Source organism: Serinus canaria, chromosome 20, assembly GCF_022539315.1.
Source record: "Serinus canaria isolate serCan28SL12 chromosome 20, serCan2020, whole genome shotgun sequence".
Classification (NCBI taxonomy): domain Eukaryota; kingdom Metazoa; phylum Chordata; class Aves; order Passeriformes; family Fringillidae; genus Serinus; species Serinus canaria.
In genome coordinates, this window is record NC_066333.1 from 6,848,799 (window position 1) to 6,864,454 (window position 15,656).

General features: G+C 54.5%; 1 protein-coding gene across 3 annotated transcripts in view; it reads left to right on the plus strand.

Moving 5' to 3' along the window:
* The window catches only part of CDH22 (cadherin 22), a 77,681-nt gene extending 65,544 nt beyond the window's left edge, over positions 1-12,137 (plus strand). Inside the window, exons 9-12 of one of the 3 annotated variants that reach the window (XM_050982173.1) lie at positions 183-304; positions 570-756; positions 7,527-7,778; positions 9,169-12,137. In XM_050982173.1, the coding sequence (XP_050838130.1) occupies positions 183-304; positions 570-756; positions 7,527-7,778; positions 9,169-9,707 (1,100 nt within the window). In that variant the 3' untranslated portion in view covers positions 9,708-12,137. The remainder of the gene's footprint in view (positions 1-182; positions 305-569; positions 757-7,526; positions 7,779-9,168) is intronic. The other 2 variants (XM_030231694.2, XM_050982174.1) reach the window with 2 other exon arrangements.
* The last annotated feature ends 3,519 nt before the right edge of the window (positions 12,138-15,656 follow it).

A 15,656-nucleotide genomic window follows, 5' to 3' on the forward strand; every position in this document is an offset into this window, starting at 1 on the left:
AGGCTGAAGCATGCTCTACAGGTGCTGCTGTCCTGCAGACAGTCTGTGCACAGGCAGGCAGAGGTGCAGTGCTCTCAGCAGCCACAATGGCCTCTGGACAGATGGGGATGAGGGGGTTTGCTCTCTGATAGCAGCATTTGTCCCTTTGTCCTGAAGCTCTGCTTCTTCTCTTTCTGTTTCAGATAACCACTCCCAGGTGTCGAGGGCCTCTCTCCGTATCCGAATCCTGGACGTCAATGACAATCCACCTGAGCTTGCCACCCCCTATGAAGCTGCTGTGTGCGAGGATGCCAAGCCAGGCCAGGTAGTGAGAGTCCCCCAGCCCTGGTCTTGGGCTGCAGGCAGCACTCTGGACTAGTGAGAGCTTGTCCATCTGTCCCCTTCTGCATGAGAGCCTTCCTGTGCAGCCCCTGTCCCAGTGGGAGTCACTCTGCTGGTCCCACTGCAGGGCTGAAGGCTCGTCCCTCTCTGGCTGCAGCCAGCAATGCTGCTGGCTGGACCCTGCAGGTGGGACCCTGGGAGAGGCTTTGGGAGCAGCTCTGGTGCTCACCTCTGCCTTCCCCCCACAGCTGATCCAGACAATCAGCGTTGTGGACCGGGACGAGCCTCAGAATGGCCACCGTTTCTACTTCACCTTGGCGCCTGAAGCCACCAACAACCACCATTTCTCTTTGCTGGATATCCAGGGTGAGTCCTGCTGTACCCTTGGCCCAGCATCCTTCAGGCTGAGCAGCACCTCTGGCCACGGACAGGGAGGTGGGTTATGGTCTCTCTGTGCCAGCTCTGGGTGCTTTGGGCATGATGCAGAGCTTCTTGTCAACCTGAAATGGTGGGACTGATCAGCTAACAGCTTGGATTTCCTCAAGGAGGCTCTGCCAGCTTTATTCCTCGCTGCAAGCAGCTACAAAGCTCCTCTCATGCTGTCTGGTTAAGCCTTTGGTATTTTCAGGGCTCTCAGTCCCTTTCTTGATGGGAAATCTCCAACCTGCCTGCAGGCAAGGAGATGATGTGGATTTATAGAAGAACATGCTCCCATTTTGAGTGTTATGATTTATTCCTCTCCAAGGTAAATCCTGGAGCATGGGTCATCTTGGGGCTGCCATGTGAGTGGCTACCCTGTGCCCCTGACAAATGGGAACAGCTCCAGAGCCCTGGGAGGCACTGGAGCCATGCTGTAGCCAGCCCACAGACACAGTGGGTTCTCTGGGACACAGCCTGCAGAGCCTGATTCCCTGTCAGGTGGTGGCTCCACGGTGCAGTTCCTCTGTTTCCTGGGGCTCATCCTCTCCTTTGGGACAGGCAGCCAGGCAGAGCCTGTCTGTTCCTCTGGGCAGCTCTGGGGTTCTCTGCATCCCTGAGCTCAGTAACTCATCAATGTTGCTGTGAGTGATAGGGTGCCATGCAGGTTCTGCTGGCAGCTGTTGGACTCTGCAGGCTGCATTTGTGTGGACAGTAACAATCCAGAAAATCAATTATCAGGATGTTTCCTATTTTTGGTTGGTGTTAAGGGGGAATTTAGGTGCTAATTGTAGGAGTAGGTACAGCAGGGTCCCCTGCAGATACTGGGACCTTCTCCAGCCCACGTGCATGTGCTTGTCACAGGGCCCAGCAGATCACATTGAAATTCTTCTGTGGTTTTGGTTGGGTTTTCTTTTAAAATCATTCTTTTCCTCTGCTTTTGCAGTTTTATCTGTCAAAAGCCTGGTTTAGTTTGTTCTGAGCTTATCACAGGAGCCTTGTGCTGACGTAAGATCCTGCTTGCTCAGTTTGGTTCAGCATTATTAGGGATAGTCAAAATGGAAAAGCTTCAGATGTGATGGTAGCACAGCTGGATATTGCTTTGTGTCCTGAGTAGCACAGCTGTCCCTGACCTGAGTCCCTCCCCCTCTGCTCAAGAGCAGCTGTTCAGAAGACCTTCATTTCTTATCATGTAAACAGGCTTTAATCCTCATCCAGATTTTGCCCCACACCCAGTGATTAACTTCCCTCACTTTCTTTGGAAAACCTTATGAAAATGTGCTCGAACACACTGATCTACACCCGGGTGTCCATTCCCTCGTGAGGATCCGAGCTCTGGGCCAGGGTGTCTGCCAGGGCCAGGCTGCCATCCCAGAGCCACCACTGCTGTTTTGTTCATTTGGCAGGGCATGTGGCTGGGGGTGTATGGGGCTTGGCAGGGGCTGCTTGGCTCCCTGGCTCTGTGTGGGAGTCCACCAGTAGTGGCCAAGAGCTGGCCTTGCAGGAGATGCAGGACACGTGTGCCACCATCTCTTCCAGAGCTGCTGCTCTCTTGAGTGGGATGAGGCTCTGGTGGCACAGGGTAACTCTTTGTGCTAAATGATCCCTGGAGCTTTATGTGTGGTGTAACACTGCATAAAATGAGTAAAAGCTGGCATCACCTCCCGCCTCCTGCTCTTGGGAAAACCAATGTTGTTGCTGCAGGGTTATTCCCAGAGTGTTTGGAGACCCTCCCAGTTGCTGAGCAGTGCGGTCTTCCACAGCCAGAGGAGGTGGCTGCCTGTGGCAGATGGAGGCACCCCTCGTTTCTAACAGGGTGCCTTGGTGCCATCTCCCTCCCTTTGATTTCTGCCCCTTCTCCAGTCCATCAGCTGCCCTGGGTACACTCACCTTTGCCCCTGCTCTCTAGGTGACCTTGCTGCATCCTCCCTTGTGTTCCCCCATTACTTCCCTCTCCTGCATTCACCCCTCTCCACCATGCACTTGTCTCTACTCCCCCGTGCAAATATCAGTGGTGACAAACTGCTACCACCAGCCCATCTGTTTCTTTGTACAAATTTGTAGCCAGTTTTGAAACGTGATTTATAAATATTGCTTTTGCAGCCAAGGAGTGACACTGATGGATGTCAGCACAGATGGATTCTCTAAGCTCTTGCTTAAATCCTCTCTTTTGCTTTGCACCTACTTCACTTGGCTCCTTTGTGGCACCAGAAAGCCACCTCGGGGAGGGACTTGTTCTCAGCAGGGTGGGGACCAGCACTGCTGGGGCTCCCTCCGGGTGTCCTGGGTGGGGCACACAGAGCTGTGCTGGCTCAGGTGCTCTGCGCTGGAGGTGCAAAAACCAAGGGTGTCCCTGCAGACACGTAGCTGAGTTACAGGTGATTGGCAAGTTGGGCTTTTGGAAACAGCACCATTGCCTGTTGGTGCCTCTCTTTCCCTGCTTCTGCTCTGAGGGAGCTCTCACACCCTTCCTGATTCATCAGACAAGAAATAAATGTCACCTGTGGTAACAACAGCGAGCATCCAAGAAGAAGATGCTCATCATATGGAGTGACTAAAGGAAGAGATGGAATTAGAGAAGCTGACCATGTTAAGATCCAACTGGTGCCATTCCAAAGGCATTCACCATCCTCTCTTTCCTAACTCGCCTTTTGCTGGGCCTTTCTGGCCTGAGAAAATTGATTACAGCAGGATCAAAGGCAATTAAAGCCTGAAATCATGTTCTCCAAGAAATGCTAATTGTGTTGGAAGGGATGGTAGGAAGCATCCAAGCCCAGCAACCTGGAAGCAGTGCTAGGTAATATGGAGTGACACATGGAGCTACTGACTCCAGGGCTCAAGGGCTCGGCAAGCAGATGTCTGAACTCTCTGCAGGTCTCATTAAGAGCATGTAATGGGTGATAGAAGATCTGAAAATCCTAACAATCAAAAGCAAAATGTTAGGATTTGAGGATTGCCTGAGGATAGAGGAAGCCTCCTGCAGCCCCGCAGGGATGCCCCTCTCAGCACAAGCAGTGCAGATGCTCGTTTGGCTGGGGCAGGGTTGGGGTGTGTGTGTGTAAAAGAGCATCAAACCTCCTCGGGGCTGAGCAAACAGAAAAGGAGCAGCGCTGCAGTGGCCTGGCCTTCTACCCAGAGAACTCAAGAGAAGGAAGAGGCAGAAGGGAAAAACAGGATGTTTCTTCTACCAGCTGCACCACCTGGGGCTGGAGGAGGTCTGCTCCCTCGGGGCACTCTGGCAGCAGTGTGCCCGCAGGCCCAGCTGGGTGTTCCTCCCCAGAGATGCTGTTCCCAGGCTCTGGTGCAGCAGGCCAGCTGCTGGAGAAGGGGAACACAGGTGCTCACAGGGCCCTGTGAGTGTGGGAGAGGGAAGGGACACCAAAATCCCTCCTGCTCTGCTAGCGCTGTTTGAGATTGAGTTATGAGAAGGATTTATTCGTTCTATCTTCAAGGCTGCCAAGAGCCTCTTTGCAGAGGGAGTCTGGGAGACTTAATTATTTTATTATTCCTAGTGACATTAAGCTACCTCCAGAGTATATTGCCTTTCCAAACTTTCCTCTTAGGGCAGCATTGATGAGTCCCTGAGTGTTCAGCTCATGTCAGTCCCTGCCCTGTCCAGTGTCCTGCTCCTCAGGTGGACAGAGGGACCATCTCCTGCCCTGTCACACAAGGTGATGTGATGTAACACAGGATAATGTCACTGCGTGATCAGAGAGAGGGTGGCAGTGGAAACCTACAAAGAAAATGTCAATTTGTGCAGCAGGAAAGCAGTGATAGTAAAAGGTTTGGGTTGGGGCATCAGAGGACACTCAGCACAGCCTCAGCAGAAGGTGCAGCTTTGTGGGGACTGGGCAGGAAACCAAGTGTGGAGACCCAGAGTCGTCTGTTCAGGAGAGCTGTGGATTAACGTCTGCTCACATTGCAGTGCTGCTCCTGAGAAGAACTGCTCCTCAGCTCATCACCCCAGAAATGGATTTGGCAGGAAACTGCTGCAGAGGGCTGCGGGGCCAGGGCTGCCTGGGCTGTGCCAATGCAAACAAATCTGCACCAAGACTCATCCCAAAGCAGCTGCTGTGGGTCAGCCACATGTAAAGAAACAACTGCACCAAGAGAAATGACAATTGTTTTGTAGGAGGTTGCTTTGGATACATTTTCCAGGATACACATTCCAAGATCTGGGCAAAATTTTCCCAGATCTGTGCTCAAAAGGACTACAATCGCATGGCAGAGCACTTTTTTTGGAGTATCTCAGAGGGGAACACAGAAGTTTGTGAGTGACAGGGGTGTGAACACCCAACGGAGAAGAGTTCATGGTGGTGGGGAGCAGGGGGTGGTGGGCAGGTGGTGGAGCCATTTCAGTGCCAGGGGCAGGTGGTCCCTGCCAGGCTGGGCTCTGGCTGTCAAGCCTTGGTGAGCAGTTTCATTGCTGTACATTTGAAATCTCTGTGCATCTCCCTCCTGGGATGGAGGGAGCCTGCCACTATGTTCAGGAGATAAAATATAGTTTCATGACGTTTAAAGCAGCATTTGTAGTTGTGATTTTTGTTGCTCCCTTGCATCAAGTTTTGGGTCACAGGGCAAACCCTCAGCCCCTTCCTGAGGCGAGGTTTCTCTGAGCAGACCTGTCTGTCATGCTGCTGTTAAATTTAACTACCACCTTCTTTATTTTGACTTGGTGGGTGGCAATATTTCTTTTTCAGTGGTGCCAGGCTGCCTAAACTGTCTGGGCTGAACTGAGGTTGCTGCCTGCCCCTCTGCCACTTGCATGTGCAGTTCCCCTTGGTTTCTAGAGACTGTTTCTAAAAATACAGCATGCCTTGTCACAGGTCCCTCACAGGAGCTGGAGCTGGCTGTAAACAGAAGGGAGTTGCCAGCCTCCTGCTGCATTTCCAGAGAGGTTTGGTGCTACCCCTGCATTTACCCAGTGCTGAAGAGCAACTGGGGGAGTTCGCAAGCCCTGTGTTCCATCAGCCTGGTGTGAGAGCTGGGCTGAGCTGCAGGACTATGTGCTCAGAGATCCTCTGAGCCAGGATCTGGCCCCAACCCCAGGCTGGTGTGACAGTGACAGCAAAGGTGACCTTCCTGGGCTGTGGCCAGAGCCTTGCCCTCTTGACAGCATTTTGGTCTGTCCTTTTTGTCCTGTGGTTTTATCCCCACTCCATCCAGGCATCTGAGGCTTACTTTTAGCTGGACTATCTAGGAGTTAGTCCTGGTCTCTTGCTGAGATAGTGCCATTAACGTTATTTATATCCCCTGCTACACTGCAGCAAGGAGGGGGGACCAGCACCAAATGAGATCTCATTACCTTTGTGCAAACGATTAGCATAACAATAATTTTTTTTTTGAAGCTCATCTTTGGCAGGCCACAGGCAGCTCTGAGAAGCTGCTACCACCACACTTGGTTCAGTCTCCTTGCCCCCAGGGGCCAGTGCTCCCCTGTTCCTCCTGACACCTCTGCCCAGTTGCCATGGTGCTGCTGCCACTTGCTGCTCCAGGAGTCTCAGCCACAGTGGCAGGTGTCCCACAGGACAGGAATCTGTGCTCTACAGTGCCCTGGCTGCCACACAGAGCCTTTGGGATCTGCTTCCTGGCTGACCAGCAGATTTTCCATCCTGGCTCACCTCCTGTCCCCACCATGCCCTGTGTGCTCTCGTGCAGCCCCCAATCCATACAGCAATTTCCATGATGGCAGCAGCCCAAGGGCCAGAGTTACTGTAGGTGTCTTTTCCAATGGAAGGGCTGATTCATAGAGAAAAGGGATGGTCTGGCATAAATCAGGTCTGATGAGCAGAGTCTGTAGACAGCAGCACCTTGCTGTGAGTGGCCAATCCATGGTTTATTAGATAAAGGCTGCAGACAGTCGGCAGTGTCTTGTGACACCTGGCTCCAATTGTCACCTGCTGTTCAGCCCTCTCCTGCCCATGCTGCTGCTGGCTGGCAGCCTGCAGCACCCCTGAGCAGGGAGTCAGTCCCAGTGTCAGTCCCTGTCCCTGCCCTCCCTCCCTGCTCCTGGTGGGCAGCAGCTGCTCCTTGGGTTCATCGCTGGCACCAGGGCCCTGGAGGGTCCCTGAAGTGGCTGTGTTAATGGGATCTTAACGAGTTGTGCTGTGCCAGCTGAGCCCCTGAAGCAGCAGGGTGTAAGCAGATGGGGAGGAGGATGCCTGACTTGGCTGGGAGGCTTGGAAGAAGCTCTGCCTACTCCTTCAGGAGTTACAGAGGATTACAGGGGTATCTGGCCCTCTGGCTGAGGCAGGACCATTCACTCATGGCTTTTGGCTTTGGAAGAAGCAGTGTCTGCTCTTGCAGTCTCAGTGCCACCTTCAGACCCTGCCTATTCTTGTGTACCTGTCAGTACTTGATTTTTATCCTGACTCTGTGCCACTCCCAGAGGGTCTTTTGGAAGTTTTTCCCCTCTCTCTGTGCCACCTGTGATGCCAGCGTGATTCAAACACTCATGTGCTGCTGCTACTGCTGTGCCAGGCTCGCTCCCAGGTGCGGTGACAAAGGAGATGCCAGGCTGGCCCTGAGGTGCTTCTGGCAAAGGGGAATGTGCTGGAGTGGAGCTGGCCATGTTCAGGCACTCAGGCTAGAGGGGGTCTGCAGTGCCAGGGAGCCATGAGCTGGGTCCGTGTGATGGAGGAGGAGGAGGCCCCAGGCTCTCTCAGGACAGTTGCTGGATGTGGTGCAGGAATAGCTGCTGTTCACCCAGAGCATGGAGGAGCCCCTGGCAGGTGCTGCAGGCTGTGATGTGGGGGTGACTTTGCTGAGGTTTCGTTTGTTCCCTGCAGACAACACGGCAGCGGTGCACACACAGAGAGTGGGCTTCAACCGCCAGGAGCAGGACGTGTACCTGCTCCCCATCCTGGTGGTGGACAGCGGCCCCCCAGCCCTGAGCAGCACAGGGACCCTGACCATCCGTGTGTGTGGCTGTGACAGCACCGGGGCCATCCAGTCCTGCAACAGCACCGCCTACGTGGTGTCAGCCACGCTGAGCCCCGGCGCCCTCATCGCGCTGCTGGTCTGCGTCCTCATCCTGGTTGGTGAGTGCCTGCCTGTCCCCTGAGCCCTCCCTGGCCTGTCCCTGCTCCACTCACTCCATCAGCATCACGTGAACATGGGCACAGAGCTGTGGGCACAGAGCTTCTCTGCATCTGTCTCCTCCCTGGTAGCTGCAGCATGGGGGGCATGAACCTCAGCCCCTGCCGGGGGGACCAGTGGGGAAGCTCCCATGTTGGCCACAATTCATGCTGCTGGGCTCCACAAGGCAGCCAGAGCAGAGTTCCCCATGCCAGGCAGGTGCGATGCTGCCCAGCAGAGCCTGGAGAGCTGCTGGCTCGCTCCCTGCCTGGACAGGCAACAGCCAAAAGCTGCTTGCCAGCTGCCATGCTGTGCCCACAGCAGGCGTCTCACAGCAGATGGGACTGTGTGATCCCAACGTGTGGGCAGGGGTGCTGGGTGTGGGGCACACAGGTGTGCTCTCACCTGAAAAGGTCAGTGTTAGAGAGTGTGTGAGTGTGTGGGCAGCATGCAGAGCTGGGCTGTGGTCAAACCAGAGTGCTGCCTAGGTTAGGAGCTGTACCCTGGGAGTGCTGCTGCCTGCCACTGGCGCACTGGCACAAACTTTGCTGGGCATGGGGAGCGTGTGCTTGTGGGAAGGGGCTCTGAATGAGGGGTGTTGCAGTGCCCTCAGGTTTAGCACAGGACAGTTGATGGGTGCAGCTGCTGAAAGCCCTCTCTGGCCCCAGAGCTGGCTCCTGGCTGGCTCCAAGGCTTGTCCAGACACCTGTGGGAGGCAGCACATTGTTTGGTGAGGTTTCCTCTCCTTGGCATGGCTCCAATCCCTGTCTCCTGCTGCATCTCCGTTCAGAAAACCCTTTCCCACAGGGTGCACTTTACACTGGTTTCATTTTCCAACGCAGTGCAAACAAATTTCTGCCTAATTGCCCAGACAAATAAAGTGCACATTGGTGCTTTAAAGGTGATGGGCTGAATGGATGATGATCCAGGACACAGCTGTGGCTCGCTGCTCAGGCTCTGTGCCATCTGCTCCACATTCACCCAGCAGCATTTAGCTGCTGCCATGAATCATGCACCCCCTTTTCCTGCTCACCTTCTGCAGAGCCCATCCGTTTGTCTGTCCAGCTCTGTGTTTATCCATCACTCCCTCCTGTCTGGGTGGTCACGCTGCATGGCAAGGGAAGCTCCTGCTCTGCCCTGGAGCCTGGGCAAATCTGTCTCCAAGCCAGTACACAGCAGGGCTGCTGCTTGATGAGCCTGGCTGGTGGAAACCCTCTGGCATCCCAGCAGGGCTCCCTGTGCCAGGGGTGCTGTGCCTCCACCCCTGACACCAAGCACGGGGTCCTCCTCACCCTGCAGGAGCACAGTGTCCCTGAGACTCTGCACCCCTCTGACTGTCTCCTCCTTTCCCAGTGCTGGTCCTTCTCATCCTCACGCTGAAGCGACACCACAAAAGCCACCTGACCTCTGAGGACGACGAGGACATGAGGGACAATGTCATCAAATACAACGATGAAGGAGGTGGTGAGCAGGACACAGAGGCCTATGACATGTCAGCCCTGCGCAGCCTCTACGACTTCAGTGAGATCAAAGCTGGTGATGGAGGTGGGGGGCCAGGAGAGGGGGGCCCAGGCAGAAACCCAGCCTCGGAGCTCCACGCCCTCCCCCAGTGGGTGCAGAGCCCAGACCTGGACTTCTCTGTGTTCAGAGACTATATCTGCAGGAAGGTGGAGCAGGCGGATGAGGACCTCTCTGTGCCGCCCTATGACTCGTTCCAGACCTATGCCTTCGAGGGCTCGGACTCGCCAGTGCCCTCCCTGAGCTCCATCAACACCTGGTCCAGCGGCTCGGAGCAGGACTTCTCCTACCTGGGGGGCTGGGGGCCCCGATTCCGGCAGCTGGCAGCACTCTACGCGGGGCGCAGGGGCGACGAGGACTGCGAGGAGTCCTAGCTGCCCCTGCAGCCCCCGGGCTCCGGCCACCTCCTGGACTGGGGCTGCAGCCCGAGAGGTGCCACACGGGCATCGTGTGCTCCTGGGCCAGACTGCACAGCTGCCGGCGAGAGGCTGCACCGGGGGACTGCTCCTGTGCAGCTGCCTTCGGCTCGGGTGGGCTCCGCACCCGCGTGGGGAGCCCAGAGGAGCCACCGGGGTGTCCTCATCTCCTCAAAGCCAGTCTCCATTAAAGCACTACCATTGACTTAAGAAGGAGAAAATCTAATTCAAGAGGGTTTGGAGAGGGTTTCTCCCCCACAAATTATCATTTAAATAGATCTGTTCGGTGATCCCCATCCAGGAGAGGAAGCGCAAACCGGGAGCCTTTTGTTGTCTAAATTGTTTTTGTCACTCGAGTCAGAGCATTTAAAGAGCTTTGATTTCTTTAAGAGCTTTCCTTGCTGAGGGAAACAAGCTTTTAACTTCTGTTCAGATTTTCCCCTCCTAAGTTTACTTGCTTTTTGAAGTCTTCCTTCTCGCTGCTCCCTGTGGGGCTCTCAGCAGCCCCCGGCTGCGGGCATGGTGTCGGAGGGAGGATGCCACGCTGGGATCACATCCTGCAGAACGGCTGCTCACAGGTTTCCCTTCCGTGCTGCCAATCATTTCACCCCTGTCTGGTGATCACAGAGATGCTGGTGATGTGAAGGGGATCCCCAACACTCCCTGCACAGCAGACATTGTCTTTGAAGTCCTGGTGTGCCCCACAGCCCCAGAGGCAGACAGGGATGTCCCACCCATCACCGAGGCACAGTGTTGTGTCCTGGGCCACAGAGCAGCTGTGGTGCTGGGCAGTGCCATCAAAGTACCACCCCCATGTGGGCTCTGCCAGCCCCTGACACAGGACCTGGGGTTTGCAGGGCTCCCAGCCAGGCACTGGCTGTCACCAAATGGTGTGAGCTGCACAGGGCAGCAGGCAGGACGCCAGTGCTCCCTGGCCCACAGTGGCTGGGGGAGAGCTGCATTCTATGGAGAACCTTGCTGCAGGGTGCAGGAGAACCCCAGCCCCTGGCTGGGAAGAATAATTCCTGCTTGCACCCAGCTGACAGCAGAGCATCACCATTAGCAACAGAACAGCCATCCCAGAAGGTGTGTCTGAGGCCAGAACCTGCTGGCACAGCTCTGGGGCCGAGCTGGCTGCAGGTTGGGCAGCACATCTGTGACACCTCAGGATACCCAGGGTGTCCCAAGCCCAGCACAGGATCCTGCAGCCAACCAGCATGAGCTCACAGCAGGATTGCTTTTGCATGTAATTCCTGGGTTTGGGAGGCAGGTGAGGAAGGTGCCAGTGGGATGTGCCAATGCTCCTTAGGCTGCAGATGATGCTGGAGGAAAGCACTGGGTGCCCAGTGCCTTCCCAGCTTGCCAATTACCCCAGGGAAAACTGAACAGCCTGTAGAAGGATGTCCTTGCACAGCACCTCAGGCCATCCTGGCTGGTGCAGCTCCTTATCTGTTGGGAAAAAATCAATTATATCATTGATAGGTAACAGATACAGTCTCCCAAGGCCTGACACATCCTGGGCTTGTCATTGGGTTTGTCCTTTTAGTTTAACTACAGCCACTGTTTTCTCTCTTTGGAGAAGGTTTAACTGTAGATGTCTATGCGTGTCCATTTTTTTACTGTGTGTTGCTTCCCGGCTGCTGGCATTGCTCCTTTGGCTGCAGCACGAGACCCGGCAGCAGAGAGGGACAGGACCTGTGCCTGCCCTCAGCTGCTCCTGCCCAGTGCCACCACGGCCCCTGTGCAGAGCCCAGCTGGGCTCATGCTGGCACCGGGAGCCCCTCAGGGCCCCTCTGGTCCCTCTGAGGAGGCGATGGTGCTGTGGCTGGCACCTGTGCCCAGCGTGCTGCTGGTTCACTGTGATGATGCTGAGGAGGCAGCCGTGCCAGCTCTGGCCACACCATCTCGAGCACGTGGCACCCCGCGCCTCCAAGCAGGAGAACGGAGAAATCCCTCTCTTTCCTCAGGAATGTGTTCGTGTTTTCCCTCTGGGCTGCAGAGCTGAGCCCCTCCGGCACTGGCCCTTCCTCTAGCCAAGTGTTGTGCAATAGCAGGGCTCTGTCCTAGGAGATGGGGTCTGACAGGGTAGGTGTTTAGCACCCCTCCCTCCCGGCGGGTTCTGCCGTCCCCGAGCAGCCCGTGCTCCGCATGCACTCACGCTCGCGTTTTCCTTTCTGTCCCCCTGCACACACCGGAGGAGCAGCGCGGCGCCCGCGCCCCCTGCCCGCCCCCGCAGGAGGAACTGGCAGCTGCCACCGTGTCCGATGGAGTCACTTCGGTTTTGTTTCTCTACCCAGATGAAATTAGAAGGTTGATTTCCTCACCCTTGTTATTTTTTTTTTCAAGGTCTTTGTGGGACCTGGAAATAAATTATTTCCTTGTCGTCTAGCCTGTGTCTTATGAGCTTTTTTTGGTCTTTTTTCTTTTCCTTATATTGCCCTGTCATTGTGGTCCCTTTGGTGCCTTCCACGAGGGGCTGGGTGGCTGATGGGCCGTGGCACAGCCAACCCCTGCAGCAAGTTCCCACTGGCAGGATGCTGCATCTCTGGCTTCTTCCCATTTTTCATTGAAATGCTCATCAGAAAAAACTTCTTCAGGAGAAGGGTCATTTTTTCTCTCTGAGCTTGAAAAAAATGAACAATGAACAATGAAAAAAAATGCCCTTGGTTTTCTCCATCCCTTTCAGGAGAAAGTTGAGTTGTGCTTTGAGCAGCCCAAACCATTGTATGATTCTGTAATTCTTGATGGATTCAATACAGCTGAGCATTGCCAACAGATTTGGTACCTGACCTCATTTTGGTGATGCTGTGTGTTACAGCAGTGTTCAGTTACTGGCAGCAGCTAAAAAAAACCCTCCTTCAAACTCAGTTTTAATACTGAAACAATGCAAATAAATGACATTCTGGCCTGACCCAGCTAAATCCATTGCTGGTGGTTTCCTTGATGGCCAGGGGCTGGGGAAAGATCAAGGTGCTCATGGCAAAGAAGCATGACCCTCCCTGGGCCTGGGGAGCCTCACTGGGGTGGCTGCAAATGCTCCAGCACCCACCAACAGTGGTGCACCATGGAGGGATGGAGCAGGCACAGAGAGAGGGGACATGGCCGAGCCCAGTGGTGGCCACAGTGTAGGTCAGCAGATAGAACAGGTAGACTTTAAACTGCTCCATAAAGGAACAGCCATTTAAACAGCATCTTACAGTCCTGGCTCCAAAACAGGATTATTGTTCCCCCAGGTCTTTGAGTGTTTCCTTATCCTTCACCATCCCCTTGCCTCCACTCCATCCTGCTCCCCTGATTATTCACTAAATGTTATGGAAGAAGCATCTGGTGACCTTTGATGACAGCAGTTAGTGGATGCTGTGACAGAAGGGGGAAGCCTTGAGGCCGGAGGGTTTTCCAGAGGCACAAGGTGTGCTGTCAGACCTCAACATCCATGCAGTTTTCCTTCTCACACTTACAGTGAGTGCCTCTACATCTGCCAGCCTTGAGGAAGCCTTTCTGCCATTAATTGCACCATTAATTGCAACATTAATTGCCCCCTCACAGCAAGTCAGTCAGTGCTGTGGTCACAGCCACCTGCTCTGGCAGGTCTGCACACTTGGCCCATGGCTGTTTGCAAAGAGCTGAGTGTTTGTACCCGAGTTTCCAGCCCAGGTCCTTGGCAACAAGAACTCTCATCCAGCTGCAGCTCTCCAAGTCCTGCTGTCCCACTTCAGGCACCCAAACACTTTGGGATTCTAGAGGCTGGGGTCTGGAGTGTTCTGGGAACTCCACGTTGAGGAGGAGGTGTCTGCAGTCACTGTGCTCATTGCAGTGGAGGTGACAAGTGCCTGGCATTGAGTGTGAGCCTGTGCTGTGCAGGAGGATTTGCTTCTTGTATATTGTGGGGAAATGGAGAGAGCTCAAAGCAACAAATTGCCAGTCAGAACCAGACCCTTCACGACAAAAGAGGAGGATTATTGAGAGCTTTGATTGCAGAAGCATCTGTGAAGATGCTTGAATAGCTCCATGCCTCCTCAACACAGCCCCTTCTGAGGAAATTCTTCTATAACAGCTTCTCTCTCTCCAGCAGTTGCTCAACAGCCTCCTTGCAGAGCAGGGTAAGGGCAGATCCCTCTCCTCCTCCTTCTGCAGGAGGAGAAGCCAGTTCTGCTCTGCAGATGATGCTTCTCACCACATGGGACGTGACCTGTGGCTGTCTGCTGGCAGTGCTGGCTGAGGACAGTGGCACTTGCCACACATTCTGAACGGGTCCTACAGGGCTGGTGCTGCTGTGTCCCATCAGCCATGGGCTGCTGCAGCCCCTTTGCCATCCCCAGCACAGGGAGGCTGCATCAGTCACCTCCAGTGCCTGCACTGAGCCATGGCAAGCTCCAGAAGGCAAGGTGTCCAGGTCTCCTCTAGAGAGGCATTTGCAAAAGATGGATGTGATCTGCTGGGATCATTAAAAGGAAGTGAAAAAAAGGGCAGTGATACCTTCACCCCCAGGAGGAAAATCCATCTCTGGTAGCTGAATGTAGCAAGGCTGTGTCAACCTCTACCTCCCGTTCCCACTGGCAATATCTTGCTCTAGAAGGTGATCCCTTCTCTCCCCATACCCTCTGAGGAAGCTGCTTTATCACCACAAAGCTGACTCCTTTTAACCACCTCTACCACAGCTAATATCCCAGCCCCCTACATCCTTTCATTTACCCAGCCCTTGAGCTGCTTTCAGGGTTGGTGTCAGACTCTCCCTGCTCAGCAGAATCTCTGTTTTACATCTCTGCCCTGAGCTTGGTGCAGGCAGCAGCTCTGTCTTGTCAGGGCTCTCTTGCTGTCACAGAGCTCTGGTTTGTGCTCTCTACTTGCTGTGGCTCTGCTGCCTACCAGCCCATCCCAGGAGTGTTCCCAGTATCTGGAGATGACCTGGCTCTGTGCTCAGCAGCAGTTCTTGCTCCCCTCTCACTGCTGGGGGCAGAGCTCTGTTTCCAGCAGCTGCCACAGCTCTGTCACCAAAGCCAGAGAAGTTGGAGAGAAACAAAATCACTCAATTTCACTTGGCCCTGGAATTGTGCTTCTGGGCAGTCAGTGGGGCTGAAAACACCCCTCACTGTGTGGAGCAGCCAGGGCAGTGTGGTGGAGAGCTGATGTTTCTGCTGCCAGCAGGACTATGCCCTCTCAGGGTGCTGGTGCCATGCTGAGCAGCCAGGCTGGCCATCATCTGCCACTCCCACATCCCAGCCTGAGCTTTCTCCAGCCTCACTTTCTTTCCAGATCAGTGTGGATTTAATGACTATTCTTCAAATTTTTAGGGAAATACCTTTGGCTTTGCAAAGCTGAATCCAGCATGGATGGGCAGAGTCTGAAGCAGTTTGCACAGCAAAGCACAACCAGGGCTCCCCACGCAGCAGTCACACAGCCCTGGCTCTGCCTTGGCCCATCCCATCCCACCTGCTCTCACCAACACTGTGTGTGAGGGGTCAAATCTGGCATTTAAGAGCATGACATTGGGCATCAAGAAAGGGTGAAAGCAGGAGCCCAGTGCCTCGGTGTTTGCCTCCCCTGGGCTGTGCAGTGAGTCTCACCATCCATCCACCTCTGCTGTGTGCCCATTGGCCATGGTTGGGAGGCCAAGTGGTGATTCTTGGACATCCCTCATCTGTAGTCAGTGACAGCAAGTGTTTGTGGCTCAGGGTTGTTAACTGCCCTGTCCAGCTCCACTGCAGGTTTATAGACATCCATTTTTCATCTCTCTCTCCTTCGTTGCTGTGGAGGAGCTGCTCAGGTGAGCATGAATTGGCCCAGCTGTTCGCTAGGGAAACAGCCACCAGCCATTTCTAAGCACAACACATCCCCTTAGCTTGTGTTTTAACCGTGGTAATTCGTGGAGTTTTAATCCCTCTTCTGCTGGGGGAAGCAGACGTTGCC